Here is a 16,475-nt window from a genome sequence, read left to right as displayed (position 1 = left end):
CTGTATGTTTATTTACCTAGATAGCATTTGTTTGTTTTGCTTAATTAGTGATCTCAGCCTGACATTTGTAATTCTTGAATCCCCCCTCCCATTTCTATGACTTTCCTCGCTTCTATTTTTTTTTTCTTATTCTTGCAGGGTAAACCCCCCCTTTTAGGAAATTTGGATTTTATTGCACAGAAAAAATAAAATATGACTTCTTTATTTTTATGAACATCTTTATTAAATCACTGCTAATATAATGACACAGGTGCACATACATTATTATAAAATAAAGAAAAAACACGCTAGCATGTTTTCATGCACTGCTCAGAGGTTCCATTCATTTGACTGAAAACTCAAAATATTGAAATGTGAATCTGCCCCTCCCCCAGTGTTGTGCAACCCTGCAGGAGGATTTGTAATACAAAGGCTTCAATATTTCGAGTTTTAGATATTTTGTGCTTTCAATATTTTGAGTTTTCAGAATTACGATATACAACTATACACATCTGTTAACTTTTTAACCCTCATTCAGGCTGATGTTACATAAATTGCTCAAGTCCTTCTGCCCGTTAAACCTCATTCCTCGCCTTAACATTATTCTGCAGGTATTGCTCCCAGATATTCCATTTACTTATATACAATTTGTTCTTTCTTTTTTCTTAAGATCTTTTATCTCCTTCACAGCTGGTTTAGACTTTATTTTCCATTTTCTTGGCAGCCAGAAGCGTATACGATTAACAGTTGATAGCCTATTTCCTCAAGTATCCATGTCGCTGTTTCCAAACCTCTTACCTGGGTTACCATTTGCTTTATTTTATTTTTTTTTTTGTGGATCATCATTTTCTGTTGTTACAGTGTGGTCTCTTAGATCAGGCCCTAACACTGTGTCAGGATTCATCTCAGCCTTAGAATCCTGACCCTAGTGGCCCTGCCAGGGCTGGACATGTTTTTAACCTGAAACGAGTGCACAAGTTATTTTTTATTTTTTTCATACACATAGACTGCTCTATATGTCATCGAGAAATAAGCCAGTTTTGTCTTGTGGGATTTAGTAAACAACAAGGTCCACCACATGATGGTGTCAACCAAGGTTTGAGGATGAATTCAGTTCATACCAACATGTCCTTCTTTTTTTGCACAGATTCCATACCTCCATTCTGCTCCATCACAGTGTGGACACGCTGATGTCTTATCACGTTTTCTTTATATGCAAATCTCTTGTGGCATATAGTACAATTAAATGTTTTTTGCTTAGTGTGAACTGATTGATGTCTTAACATACTAGCTTTCCATCTAAAGCCCTTGTCACATGTTGCACACTTAAAGGGTATTTGTTTACTGTGGGTAATCTGATGTGCTACTAAACTTCCCTTACATGTAAAATCCTTGTCACATATTGTGCATTTATAGTGTTCTTGCCCAGTGTGGACAAACTGATGCTTTACCAGGCTACCCTTTGATGTAAAACTCTTGTCACATGTATCACACTTAAAAGGTTTCTGTTCACTGTGGACATGTTCGTGTTTTATCATGTTACCTTTCCATGCAAAACTCTTGTCACATTTCGTACATTTATATGGTTTCTGCTTCGTATGGATAATCGTATGCACTGTAAGACTAGTCTTAACTGTAAAAGCCTTGTTACAGATCTCACATTTATAGGGCTTCTCTCCAGAGTGAATTCTCTCATGCTCCTCCAACCTCCACTTAAACGTAAACCCCTTGTTGCACGTGGCACATTTATATGCTTTCTGTTCAGTATGCAGTAACTGATGTTTTAACATGTTGTACTTTCGTGAAAAGCCCTTGTTACATGTGATACATTTATAACATTTTTGCTCACTGTGGGTAATCTGATGTGCTACCAGACTTCCCTTACATGTAAAAGCCTTGTCGCATGTTGCACATTTATAGGGTTCCTGACCAGTATGGACAAAATGATGTTTTATTAGGCTATTCTTCCATGCAAAACTCTTGTAACACATTTCACACTTAAACGGTTTCTGTCCACTGTGAGCATATTGATGTTTTAGCATATTGCCTTTACATGCAAAACTCTTGTCACAGTTGGCACATTTATAGGGTTTTTGGTCCATATGGATAGTCTGATGGATAGTAAGTCTGCTCCTAACTTTAAAACCCTTGTTGCAAACTGCACATTTATAGGGTTTTTCTCCCATGTGAGTTTGCTGATGCTCTTTTAACCGCCACTTAAAAGTAAAACTCTTGTCGCATATGGTACATTTGTATGGTTTGTCTCCTGCATGGCGCAATTGATGTTCTACCATGTTGTACTTTTGTGTGAAGCCTTTGTTACATGTGATACATCTATAGGGTTTCTCATTCATGTGGACCGACTGATGTTTTATCATGTTACCCTTGTGTGAAAATTCCTTGTTGCAGGTGGCACATTTATAGGGTTTCTGTGCCGAATGGATAATCTCATGCACAGCTAAACTACTTTTATATGAAAAACTTTTGTCACATGTGACACATCTGTAGGGCTTTTGTTTACTGGAGACAATCTGCTGTCCAGCTAAACTTGTTTCACCTGAAAAACTTTTGCTATATCTGCTATGTTTATTCAGTTTCTCTTTACTGAAAATGTTTTCATGTGTTACAGCAATATTATTTTGTTTTCTGTTGCAGGGACTTAATCTGTCATTTATATTTTTATTGCAAAAAGTATATTTGTTGCTTTTCTTAATCTTTCTGCAGGAGCCTTGCATTTCATTAGTTTTCAGATATACTTCTGGGTTAGTTTCCTTAGCTGAATCATTACGTTCCACATAGCTATGGCATTGGTTATGTCTTTTGATGGACCTTTTATCTGGAACCTTGGCACCATCAGAATGAAGGTCTTTCTTATGTGATGACTGCTGACTCCAAATGTCACTGAAATCTGTACTCCTGCTGACTTAAAAATACATAAGAATATGTTAAACGTACAAAATGAAGGGTTATCTTGTTCTGTCAAATGTTAATAGTACAAATGTTAAGCAAGGCTCAGGTATCTTTTCTTTTTAATTTCTAATGTTAGTAATCAATGACTTGCTGATCAATATGCTTTAATGATGCTTTTCCATTTTTGCATATAAAATTAAATGGCTTCTCCTATCCATTCTCATGTCACTTAATTTTGTCACTAATTGTTTTTTTCTTTTTTTTGTAATATTTAAACAAACTCTGCTGATGATCTGCTGTTTTACTATCTTCATTACAGTAAGAGTAAAACAAAATGCTATTGGAGATAAACTTCACTGGAAACTGTGATTAACAACATACAGAATAACATACTGACTTAAAACTTGTAAAACAGAAATTATGTACTTACCATTAACTCTGGGTCCTTTTCATACAAGTCCATCTGATAGGACAGTTGGATACGGAACCACCGCTCAGACCTGATATGGCCATTAGCTAGAAATCTAGTGTCTTGAGCTCCTGCTAACTTTCCCATAATCCTTTGTATGTCTTCCGGTTCAGACTGAGTCTGATGACTAGAAACTAGATACAGAACAAACTGCAATAACAGACAAAGAAACAAGTATGTCAACTTATATGGGGGATGGAGACAGGGTTGTTGTATCAGACAGACTTGGATGAAAACAATCTCCTGTTATGATAAGCACACAACTTACGTATTTCATCAGTCTGCCAACATGACAGTTGGAAGAGAATCCCAAATTACTTGAGTTGTTGGATGGAATTATAACAGCATACTCTGAGAATGAAGCTTCAAATGTGTGTCTGTTTCCAGAAATAATGTACAATTTTTAGTGTTTGGAAAAGTTGCACAGTGTAGACCATGTGGCTACAGCACAAATGTCATCAATGGAAGAGCTCCTGAAAAAAGCTGTGGAAGATGCCAAAACTCTTGTTGAATGGTCCTTAGTTTTGACAGCAAGGGAGGGCCTTGCTGCTCACAGAACAGACAAAGGTGATGCAATCCCTCAGCCATCTTGGCAGTGTTTGCTTAGAAACATTTCAGCCCAGTCTGTTAGGAGAAAATGATACAAACAGCTGGTTGTCTTTTCTTGGTTTTGTGTAAATAAAATCTAAGCTAGTTGTGGACAGCTAGCATGTATAGGAGGTACTCCCCTTTGTTGGGGTATTTTGAAAACACCACTGGAAGGTTAATGGACTAGTTGATATTATTCTCTGAAGGTACCGTTGGAATAACTGATGGGTTAGTTTGTAGGGTGACGAAGGATGATCAAACCCTTGATTGTAGATCCAGATAGACAAATGTTCCCAGTTACTCCTACAAGCCTTTTCAGTAGACTGCTTCCCAGAAGCAGACAATATGCTTCCTTTAATAGAAAAGTATATCTAGCCATTAGGGGAAACAGAGAAACATTGCTCCCACCCAGAGAGGAGGCATCCATGGTTACTATTGCTGTTAGCATAGTTAGAACAAATTTTTCCTGACTGAAGAAGAGGACGCATCGACCACCAATTTAAGCAACTCCTGCAGGAGTAAGTTAAATAAATGGTGGTGGAAGGATGGTCTTTCAGCTGGGACAATTTTGTGGATAACATTCACTGGATGATCCTTATGTGAAATCTGGTGTAGTGTACCATGAAAATTGTAGTTGCCATGAGGCCCAGAACTTTTATAACCAGCACTATTGGTGGCATCTGACAGTAGCTCAGAATTCTTATTGAAATTGTAAAGTCGTACAGTACTTTAAAAATGAAGACAGATACATTTCTTTCTCTCTTTCAGTGGCTTTTATTAACTACAGTACACACGTGCAGGAGCCTCATGGAAAGTACCAGGGAGACTCCCAGAACAAAGAAATAAACAAGCTTATATACTGGTAATATTGCTGACAGTACAAAAATATAAAACTGAACCAATTATTTCATTACGTAGGGCAATTAACCAATCAAAGGTTTACCCGTAAACACAAGACAATTCACATCATCATATCTCTAGGCAGAAGAGAAAATCGGATATACTTCCATAAAAGGCACATTTCCTGCCTACAGGCAGAATCTAGTTTGTTCAGTATTTTTCCATTATTCACAGTTCAGAGTTGACAGTACTCAGTACATCTCAGTTTATACAAACTGTCACATACTCAATTCCCTTGAAACACATGCTTTGGCTGTTCATATTCTACAATCCCCCATTTGATGCTGTGTAAGCATCATCATTTAACCTGTCATACATTTGCCACAGATCTAGCATAACCATGCTACTAGTCTTTTCATCATTGAGAGACATTTTCGTTTCATTATCTATAGTCATAGTTGCAGGCATATAAAATTTAGGCACTTTCTTCACAGATTTTGAAGACATTAATTTCAAGATCAGTGCTTTGATTAGAAATAAGACAATGAAAGAAACAATTGCTAATACTGCAATTAACAAAATCAGCTTCAACAGTCCACCACCCCAACCTGAGAACAGGTTGGTTAACCAAGCCCATGTTGAGCTATCGGCCTCTTTCGCCTCTGAAAGTTTGGAAATTCTCTGAATCAGTTCAAGGTGACTTTCAATTTCATGCTGATCATCAGAAATAAAAGTACAGCACTCCTCCTGGATTAAAGAGCAAGTTCCTCCTTTCGCCGCTAGGGTGAAATCGAGGGCCATACGGTTTTGGAGTACTACAGCCCTCATAGCAGTCAGTTCATCAGTTACTAGATCCAAAGCAGAAAATGTAGCATTGCTCAAGATTTTGAGCAGTTTAGATAACTTTCTCAGTTCCCAAATTGATTTCACTGCTCCGTATGACGGAATTATACCAGCCCATGATATTACATCATCACCCAAGTCCATATGGGACAGTCCTTTGGTACTAGCATGAGCCAAGTCATGATGATAGATCCATGAAGCATCAACTTTGCCTAACAGATTGGCAGGCTTCTTGACCTCTCGAACGTTCTGAATTTTCCCTTAGGTAATGTAGATACATGTCGGATAGCTGGAACTAGGTAATCCAGTAAACAGCTGCCAGACCAGTTTCCTGGTAGCCATTTATATGCTTTTCTTCTGCACACAAAATAACAGTTCTCTACTTTGATAGTGATATTGATAAGCTTAAAGCGATTCTCAGCATTCTGCCACCCTTCAAATATTTTCCAGTAGACAGTTTATATTTTCTGGGAAAAGTTAGCTATAGAGTTTTTACAATTCTTGATATAGGTGAGAAATCGGTTACACAACCCCATGCAGTGCAGTTATATACCACTGTTTTGTTGCAATGCCTCCACCCTACTCTGATTTTATCAAGTTTCTGGAAACACACAGTTCCATTTTGACGGACATACAACTGTAATGCTACTTTGTGTTTTGAAATAACTCTTGATGTGTCGTAGATCAGATTCGTCCATGTCTCTTTAATCCCTAAAGGAACTATATTTAGCATCAATCCCCCATGAACCGTAGGAGTGGCAGTGCAGATCCAGCAATTGGAAACATTAAGGGATGATGCATAAGTATATTTTATAGCTTGGTAGGTATTGAATGGTGGTTGCCATGCAGTTCTTTTGGCATGAGGTATTACTGTAGCGGAAAATAGGAATGGCCACAGTAGAAATATAAGAACAACAAAAATAACCACCAAGATTGTTTTACAGTACCTCCGTGGAAATGGTAGTTTTGGTGGTATTGTATTAGAATGAAGAAGTGTTCCGATTGAAGAAATGTCAGACATTGTTAGGTGCAGGAACAGTATGGCTTAGAGTACGGGAGGCGATAGGTGGAGATTCTGGAGCTGTGAAAGGTAGAGGTGTTTGATCTTTGGAAGGGACGACTTTCTTAACGTGTGATATATGGATCCAGGTTGGTGAGCCTTGTAATCGTAATGCTGAAGAGGTTGTCAGTAGAACCAGGTAAGGCCCCTTCCAACGAGGTTGCATTGCTGTTTTTCTGGAGAAAGACTTGACGTACACCCAATCGCCTGTTTGTAGTTCAGAAGACGTAAAAGGATCAGGGTTATGTTGTGCTGCTGCTACTTGGCGGTGATAACACTGTAAGAAAGAAACAAGAGAAGTGCAGTATATAATAACATCATAATCAAAGGCATCATACTCAGAAAAGGATGGTGGCGGAGTCATGGGCATGCGCATAGGTCGGCCCATTAGAATTTCATGAGGAGAAAGACCTTTAGTAGGATTTACTTGTGCTCTCATAGAGAGCAAAGCTAGTGGTAAGACCTGTACCTAAGTGAGGCCTGTTTCAGTAGTAATTTTTGCTAGTCTAGTTTTCAATGTTTGATTCATGTGTTCTATAATTCCAGATGCCTGCGGTCTATATGGACAGTGGAATTTTAGGGTGATGCCCAACATAGTACACAGTGAGTCAATTAATTGAGCTGTAAAATGTGTTCCACGGTCTGAATATATATAACAGGGAACACCAAATTCATAACAATGTTTCTTAGCAACTGAGACAGCATAATTTTTCACAGAAGGGTATGCTTCTAACCATCCAGAAAAAACATCAACAACAGTTAAAACATATTTAAAACGTGCACAAAGTGGTAATTCTATAAAATCCCATTGCAAAGCACAAAATGGTCCCAATGGTTTTGGTAAGGGTTGTACGGGAGCCATTGTGCCTTTAGAAATATTGTACTGTAAACAAATGGAGCATTTGCTCACAAAGTGCTGTACAGAAACAGAAAGCTTTGGGACAAACCAATCCTTTTGGATTTGTTTAATTAAAGCTTGTACCCCAACATGGGCTGGCAAATGATAAGCTTTAATGAGGGAATTTAGCATGAATAGGGGGCAAACCAATCTGCCGTCTGGATGTTGCCAAATCAAATCAGATCGTTTAAAACAATTTTGAGCCAGCCATGTTTTTCTTTCTGATTCTGAGACCTCATTCTGTAAAGCTTTTAGTACTGTTTCATCAAAAGTTTTCATAGATTGTAATGGCTGCAAAAAGTGACCCTGAACAGTTTGTGACAAAGCAGCCTGTTTAGCAGCCCAATTAGCAAAATTATTGCCTTTACTTTCGAAAGTGTCATTGGATTGATGGGCTGCACATTTAACAACAGCAATTTCAGAAGGTAACAATAAGTCTTGTAGTAAATTATTGATATAAAAATGTTTTTTAATGGGTGTTCCGGAAGATGTTAAGAACCCTCGTTCTTTCCATAATATGCCAAAATCATGAACAACACCATGGGCATAACGGGAATCAGTATAAATAGTGGAATCAGTATAAATAGTAACAGACTTGTCTTTAGCTAGTTTACATGCATGTGATAATGCCACTAATTCTGTGGCCTGTGCGAAGGCGCCAGTAGGTAATTGTGCTGACTGCAACACTTCAGTCGGTGTGCAGACTGACCAAGCAGCTTGGAATTTGATGGAGTTTGTTCTCAAACAGGATCCATCAACGAAAAGAACTAAATCAGGATTTTGCAAAGGAGTAGCAAATAAATTCAACCTAGGAGAAAGAACAGAGTTTACTACTAACACACAATCATGTGGTTCGCCCTCGTCTGAGGTTGGTATTAAAGAGGCAGGGTTTAGTGGTGGGCAGAGTTTAATTTGTAAAGCAGGATTTCCCATTAAACTTATTTTGTACTTAGTAAGGTGTGCATTTGAAAGATATTGTGTTTTAGTTTTCAAAAGTAAGGCTTGAACAGCATGCGAGACTGCTAGTACAGTGTTATGTCCCAGGGTTAGTGGAGCTGCCATGTCTACCAAGACGGCAGCAGCAGCCACAGCCCGTAAGCAAGCTGGATAACCAGAAGCAACCGGATCCAATTGAGTGCTATAGTAAGCAATTGGTCGGCATCCTCCAGTGCGTTGCTGGGTTAAGAGACCCCAGAGCAGTCTTATTTTGTTCGCAACAAAAGAAAACAAAAGGTTTAGAATAGTCTGGTAACCCTAAGGCAGGAGGATTTACCAGGGCTGTTTTAATTGCCTGAAAAGCCTCATCGTGTTGTGATGTCCAGGGTAGAGGGTCTGTAATGTCCTTTTTCAAGAGTTGCAACTGAGGGGCAGTAATTTCTGAAAAATTAGACACCCACTGTCTACAGTATCCTGCTAGACCAAGGAACCCTCTAAGTTGCCTCTGGGTTACAGGACGAGGTGCAGTTTGAATAGAACTGATACGGTTTGGGAGTATTCAGCGTGAACCCATTTCAATTATGTGTCCTAAATACTGTACTTTATCTTGACAATATTGTAATTTCGATTTATTTACTTTAAATCCACGTGTGGCTAGAAATTTTAACACTAAAAGAGAATCTTCCTTACAGGCGTTACTGTCTGGGGAGGCTATAAGTATATTGTCCACATATTGGACTAGTACTGAACGTGACGGTAGCTGTAAATCTTGTAATTGCCTATGCATTTCCCTTGAAAATAAAGTCGGAGATTCTACATACCCCTGGGGCAATCAGGTCCAAGTGTACTGTTGCCCTTTGTAGGTAAAAGCAAACAAATATTGACTATCAGAATGTACTGGTATAGAGAAAAAAGCTGATGAAATATCTATTACTGTAAAACATTTAACTGTAGGTGGGATACAACTTAAAATAGTGGCAGGGTTTGGCACAATTGGGAAAACAGGCATAACTGCTTTGTTAACTTCCCATAGATCCTGTACAAATCTGTAAGCTTGTTTACCAGGTTTCTTTACTGGTAATATTGGAGTATTACATGGGCTTGTGGTGGGTACTATTATCCCTTGCTGTGCTAGTGCAGAAATAACAGGGGCTATACCAGAAATAGCCTCAGCCGTCAGAGAGTACTGTGGTACTCGCGGTAACCTTGCTCCAGGTTTTAGAGTTATTTTTACAGGGATAGCTTAAGTCAAAAATCCTACATCATTATCATGAGTTGTCCACAAGCAAGGGGATAGGGAGTGTAAATCTTCATTTCTGTTAGAATCTGACTGAATACACATTGACTGCAATGTGATAGTATCATCCAAGGCTGCTAAAGTAGTGTCCTGTTGGTCTGAAGGTACTTGGAGATAGACTCCATCAGCTGTGCAAAAGATGGTGGCCCCCATTTTGCACAACAAGTCTCGTCCTAATAAATTTAAAGGCACTGATGGTCCTACTAAAAAGGCATGATTATCCTGCCACGGTCCCAAAGTTATTGGGACCGGAACGGTTTCAGAATACTCGATAGGTATACCGGAAACACCTACTCCTTTTGTCACTTTATTAGAAAGTGGAATATTCATGGCTGTTCTGCTAGTTAACATAGATTTAGTTGCTCCGGTATCAATCAAAAATGGATATGGTTTATTTTTAACTGATAACATAACATGTGGCCTGTCCTGATCCACAGGAAGGAAGGGGTACAACTGCTGTTATTTCTGTTCAGGGAACCTTCATTGTGGTTGTTGTCGAGGGTTTGGCATTCAGATAGAATTCCATTGTTGTGGCGCCTCAGTGTATGGTGCAGGTTGCTCTGCCAAATATGGACACTCATTTTCCAATGGCCTGTTTGGCCACAATTGAAACATTCATTTTGATTACTTGGATTCTGGGTTTGGGTGGGTTGTGTGCCTTGATAGTTTTGTTTATTGTGAGTAGCTGGACTGTGACCTCTACCCCTCCCCCGTCCCCGCCCTCATCCTCTACCTTGGTGACCGGGTTGGCCCAGAGCATTACACATTTGAATTTGTGCTTGTACTAATTTTTCCTGTAAATCCTTCTTTTCTTTAGCCAAATGGTCAGATAGGTATTGTACTTGCTGGACTAACTCATGCAGGCCCAAACTGGGCCAATTCAAACATACTTCTTTTAATTTATCTCTCACTTGAGGGCGTAACCCACCCACAAAAGCAGCTGACAGCCCACTCTGTGCTGGCCCTTTGGTGGGTTCTGGGTATCCGGAATATGCATCAGTAAGTCATCGTAAATATTCATCTATAGGTTCGTCTTCTCTCTGTATGACTGAGTTAATCTTAGACCAATTTGGGGTAGGTGGCACTATGACAATAATAGCATCAACTATTCGTTGTCTAACTGCTTCAAAACCATTTTCCCCTTGTGTGTTATGCTTTGGTATTGGGGTGGGGACGTTAGCATGATCCCATATACGTTTCATCAGATCAGCTGTTACAGCGTATTGGAGGACAGCTTTAACTTCTTCTATAGTAGGATTTTGTAAACATATGTGTCCTGCTAATACGCGATGAAACTTTGCTGGGTTATTACGAATGGGCGGAAGTGATTTAGTAATAGCTTGAAAATCAACTGCCGACCACGCCCTAGGTACGACGACAGTAGCCGGTTGTTCCGCATCTCTGGCATGTGCTGGATTTGGAACCTCCCTCAGTGGAAATACTTCTGCTTCGTCTAACGAGCTCGTGCTCGAATCGGAAGTGAAGCTTTGATGAGATTTATCTGGACTAATGTCCTTAACCACAATTGGGCATTGCTTATAATATTTACCCTTGTGTGAATAAACCGTTTTCCTGTTTTGAGGTATTTTCGGCTGACTGGACCTAGGGTCAAAAAGCATTTGCACTTTTCTTTTGTGCTGTTTCTTAATCTTAGAGCGGGTCACTCTAGGGGTGATTTGCCTGTATCTATCTGGTTATGTTGTTCTATAGCCAGGTGACTAGGCTGGCCTCCTATCACCTGATCTCCCTGTCTGGGGTCCAGAATGATTTGCTCTTCCGTCCGCCGGCCTTCACTCTGTATTGTAGAACTAACAGTTCCATCCTGTAGTTGTGAAGGTTGATATTGCGGTGGAGGAGCCGTAGGGGGTGGGAGGAACCATGGATTATCATCTTCAGCTGATTCTGGTATCTGTAGTTTATTTAATTCTTGTACCGGATATAACCCCTTAAAGGGTGGTTCTTTTAAACGTCTACCATTAGCTATATCTAGATTCTTAGTAGTTTGTCGCAGTTCCTTTATCTGCTCTCTTAACTTTTGTTGACTATCCTTAAGACTACTAATGACCGAATCTTTTTCCTGTTCTTTTGCCTCACACATCCAATCATTAAAAGCTGCCCAGCACAACCCTGGTATTTTTCCTTTCTTTTTTAAATTTTCGTAAATTAGTCAGAACATCTTTATTAAAACTACCATTTTCCAGAAAAGCAAGATTGCCGTTGTCCTTAATAAGGGCGATCCACTGATCTAAAAACATACAACTGTCCCGGGACACCCTATAAAACATATAACCAGCTGGTGTACCTTTTTCTGGCTCATTTATTTTTCCCACACTCACTCCCATTTTCACTCAGTATCCCACTATCACTCGATGAGCTACACCTGTTTACCACAAGTTTAGCTAAGGCGTTATGAAAACGTCTTGTTACCCCACTCTCATAAAAGATGCTACACCTGTTTACCACAAGTTTAGCTAAGGTGTTATAAAAACATCTTATTACCCCACTCTCATACAATAAGCTATACCTGTTTGACACAGGTCTAGCTAAGACGTTATAAAAACATCTTTTTACCCCACTCTCATACAATAAGCTATACCTGTTTGACACAGGTTTAGCTAAGACGTTATAAAAACATCTTTTTACCCCGCTCTCATACAAGATGCTATACCTGTTTGACACAGGTCTAGCTAAGACGTTATAAAAACGTCTTTTTCCCCACTCTCATTCCTCCTTTCATACGTATGACGCCAGTTTATTTTTCCAGATTAACCCCACTCTCATACTGCGTATTCAAAGCAGAAAAGAAATGCATGCCACTTGCCTTAAAATGACTGAAGGAGAGAAATCATAACTTTGTCAGATAAAAAAAAAAATTTTTTTTTTTTTGTTCATAAAACTTTAGAAGGTAGACAGGCGCAGAAAAATGAAAGAAATACTACAGAAAATTTGTTGTGGGCCCTTTTAGCAGTATTTCGTTCAGTTCTCAACTGCTGCAGCTTGCTCTTAATTCAGATCCGAGTAAACGGCACCAATTGTAAAGTCGTACAGTACTTTAAAAACGAAGAGAGATACATTTCTTTCTCTCTTTCAGTGGCTTTTATTAACTACAGTACACACGTGCGGGAGCCTCATGGAAAGTACCAGGGAAACTCCCAGAACAAAGAAATAAACAAGCTTATATACTGGTGATACTGCTGACAGTACAAAAATATAAAACTGAACCAATTAGATCATTACGCAGGGCAATTAACCAATCAAAGGTTTACCCGTAAACATAAGACAATTCACATCATCATATCTCTAGGCAGAAGAGAAAATCGGATATACTTCCATAAAAGGCACATTTCCTGCCTACAGGCAGAATCTAGTTTGTTCAGTATTTTTCCATTGTTCACAGTTCAGAGTTGACAGTGCTCAGCACATCTCAGTTTATACAAACTGTCACATACTCAGTTCCCTTGAAACACATGCGTTGGCGGTTCATATTCTACAAAAGGTAAAGAAAAGAGCGAGTCGTCTTTCTGGTGTTAGAGACACGTGACATGATGGTTCAGATAGCATCCGCTGAAGTTAATTTGTTGTGAGGGTTATAGCTGTGGTTTTTGATCATTTATGTACATGCTTAAAGATGGTAGAACTATAAAAAGTAGTCTCTGGCTGTTAGTAAAGATTCTTTGGCTGTTGCAGCTTGGAGCCAGAAGTCTAGTTGTCAGAATATGTGGATCGCTTGTAGCTGCAAGTGAGATGCATTTACTGCTATTTGATTGTCAAACATCTGGGGGGAGACTGGTGAGATAGAAAGGCAAGGATCTGAGTTTGTAATGACTGGCTCCTACCCAAAAGTACAGAAACCTCCTGGACTCCATTTTGATCTTTTTTGTGCAGGTAAGTGTCCTGGAGGTCTGTGGAGCACATTCAGTCATCTGTCTTGAGGCAGGGCAAAATCACTGGCATAGAGGTCACTCTGAATTGGGTCTTCTTTATGAACATATTTAGGGTGCTGAGGTCCAGAATTGTCCTGAGGTCCTTCTTCTTTGAAACCCAAAGAAATCTTGAATAAACTCCTGAACCTCTGGTCTCCAGGGACTTTCATGAGGACTCTTTTTTGAAGAAGAATGAACACCTCCAGGTGAGCTACTGGCATTTGATGTGGTGAAACATTTGGAAATGGGGGCTTCTGTTGTGGCGGCCTTTGCAAAAATGGTATGGTATATTCTCTGGGTATGATTTCTTACACATGTGTCTTGTGTGATGGTTATCCACACAGTTAAATGTCAACATAATCTCCCCACATGTGTCTTGTGTGATGGTTATCCACACAGGTAAATGTCAACATAATCTCCACACATGTGTCTTGTGTGATGGTTATCCACACAATTAAATGTCAACATAATCTCCACACATGTCTTGTGTGATGGTTATCCACACAGTTAAATGTCAACATAATCTCCACACATGTGTCTTGTGTGATGGTTATCCACACAGTTAAATGTCAACATAATCTCCACACATGTGTCTTGTGTGATGGTTATCCACACAGTTAAATGTCAACATAATCTCCACACATGTGTCTTGTGTGATGGTTATCCACACAGTTAAATGTCAACATAATCTCCACACATGTGTCTTGTGTGATGGTTATCCACACAGTTAAATGTCAACATAATCTCCACACATGTGTCTTGTGTGATGGTTATCCACACAGTTAAATGTCAACATAATCACATATGTGTCTTGTGTGATGGTTATCCACACAGGTAAATGTCAACATAATCTCCACACATGTGTCTTGTGTGATGGTTATCCACACAATTAAATGTCAACATAATCTCCACACATGTCTTGTGTGATGGTTATCCACACAGTTAAATGTCAACATAATCTCCACACATGTGTCTTGTGTGATGGTTATCCACACAGTTAAATGTCAACATAATCTCCACACATGTGTCTTGTGTGATGGTTATCCACACAGTTAAATGTCAACATAATCTCCACACATGTGTCTTGTGTGATGGTTATCCACACAGTTAAATGTCAACATAATCTCCACACATGTGTCTTGTGTGATGGTTATCCACACAGTTAAATGTCAACATAATCTCCACACATGTGTCTTGTGTGATGGTTATCCACACAGTTAAATGTCAACATAATCTCCACATATGTGTCTTGTGTGATGGTTATCCACACAGGTAAATATCAACATAATCTCCACACGTGTCTTGTGTGATGGTTATCCACACAGTTAAATGTCAACATAATCTCCACACATGTGTCTTGTGTGATGGTTATCCACACAGTTAAATGTCAACATAATCTCCACACATGTGTCTTGTGTGATGGTTATCCACACAGGTAAATGTCAACATAATCTCCACACATGTGTCTTGTGTGATGGTTATCCACACAGTTAAATGTCAACATAATCTCCCCCGACTGCTTCCTGAGAAGGCAGTTAATCAAGCCTTCAGGGGTGCTGATTTGAACTTCCAGAGAATGGTTCCCTGAATTCCTGGTTTTGTGGACATCTTCAACCACATAGTTGATATCCATTAATGGGGACATGGGTATCCCTCTCAGAGGAGGAGTGAAAGGACTAAAACTTGAATTTTCTAAATGACAGGGATTAGGAACCCTTCTGATTCCTGTTGAAGGATCTCTGATGGTTCTCAAAGTTGACTCCCACTGCAGACAGCATCTCCCCATTGTCTCACACATCTTCAGCTATTCCTTTACAGGTGGTCAGAAGAGTGAAAAGCCTCCAAATGAGGTGTCAGTAAATGATGCATTAAAATTGTCCACAAAGTCACACAAGCGGAACCAAGCATGAAGTTGAGGAGTTAAGCTACTGCCTGCTGCCCTTGCTATTCCATCAGCTATTTTGCGTTACAGATGCAAGGAGAGATTTGCCATTTTGTGCATGGTATTCATGGTGGCTTTTATTTCCTAGAAGACTTCTGGCTCATGGACTGACCCAAAAGTATCCCTAGCTTCCTTGGCTAGAGCCCTTTAGAATTTTTTAAGTAGGTTAAATAGCTCAGTGCTGTCATGGCAAAGGTGTCTGAGGCATAGACACATTTTCTGATTCTGTCTATCACCCTAGACTCCTTGTTCAGGGGATGGACAGCTGATAACTCATTAGTGAGTTCTTTCTTGGTGACAGCTACAACAATCAGAGTCTATCAGAGGACCTTTAGACTAGAATGACCTATCATTAGGGGGCCACAAGACTTTTAAGCTTTCTTGGATAACTTTTGCTGTATCAGATTCCATGCCTTCCTGGTGAGCAACTCAACAAGACAACCTGCAGGAGGGACCACTCAAGAGGTAAAAGGGGCAAAACCACATGTCTGGAAGAGGACTTCCTCATCATGAAAGGGCAGGTCAGATGGCCAAGATTCTCTCTCTTTCTTCAATTTCTTGACTTTGTTAAATGTGATGACTTCTGGAGGGGACGGAGGGAACCTTTTCTTTCATTCATATCAGTGTTGGATGTAATAGACTCCAAAAGGAGTCCGCTTATTTCCTTTTACATGTTCTCTTCCTGGGGACTTCCAGCTGTGAATGGTTGGAGTCCACAGAACTCACCTACTGTGAATCTTTGAAGGATGCAACCCTACTTTGCCTTTGGGAACCATGATGATTGGGTTAA

General features: G+C 39.6%; 1 protein-coding gene across 2 annotated transcripts in view; it reads right to left on the bottom strand.

The window, feature by feature from the left end:
* Positions 1-206: 206 nt before the first annotated feature.
* Positions 207-16,475, bottom strand: part of LOC122798730 (zinc finger protein 883-like) — a 139,689-nt gene continuing 123,420 nt past the window's right edge. The window contains exon 4 of one of the 2 annotated variants that reach the window (XM_044067830.1): positions 207-2,902. In XM_044067830.1, the coding sequence (XP_043923765.1) occupies positions 1,095-2,902 (1,808 nt within the window). In that variant the 3' untranslated portion in view covers positions 207-1,094. Of the gene's footprint in view, positions 2,903-5,762; positions 6,967-16,475 lie in introns of those variants that run through there. The other variant, XM_044067831.1, reaches the window with a different exon arrangement.

Source organism: Protopterus annectens, chromosome 3.part1 (assembly GCF_019279795.1).
Source record: "Protopterus annectens isolate FY-2018-M chromosome 3.part1, PAN1.0, whole genome shotgun sequence".
NCBI lineage: Eukaryota > Metazoa > Chordata > Ceratodontiformes > Protopteridae > Protopterus > Protopterus annectens.
The sequence above is the reverse complement of the archived record's forward strand: the minus strand, read 5'-3'. Positions and strand labels throughout refer to the sequence as shown.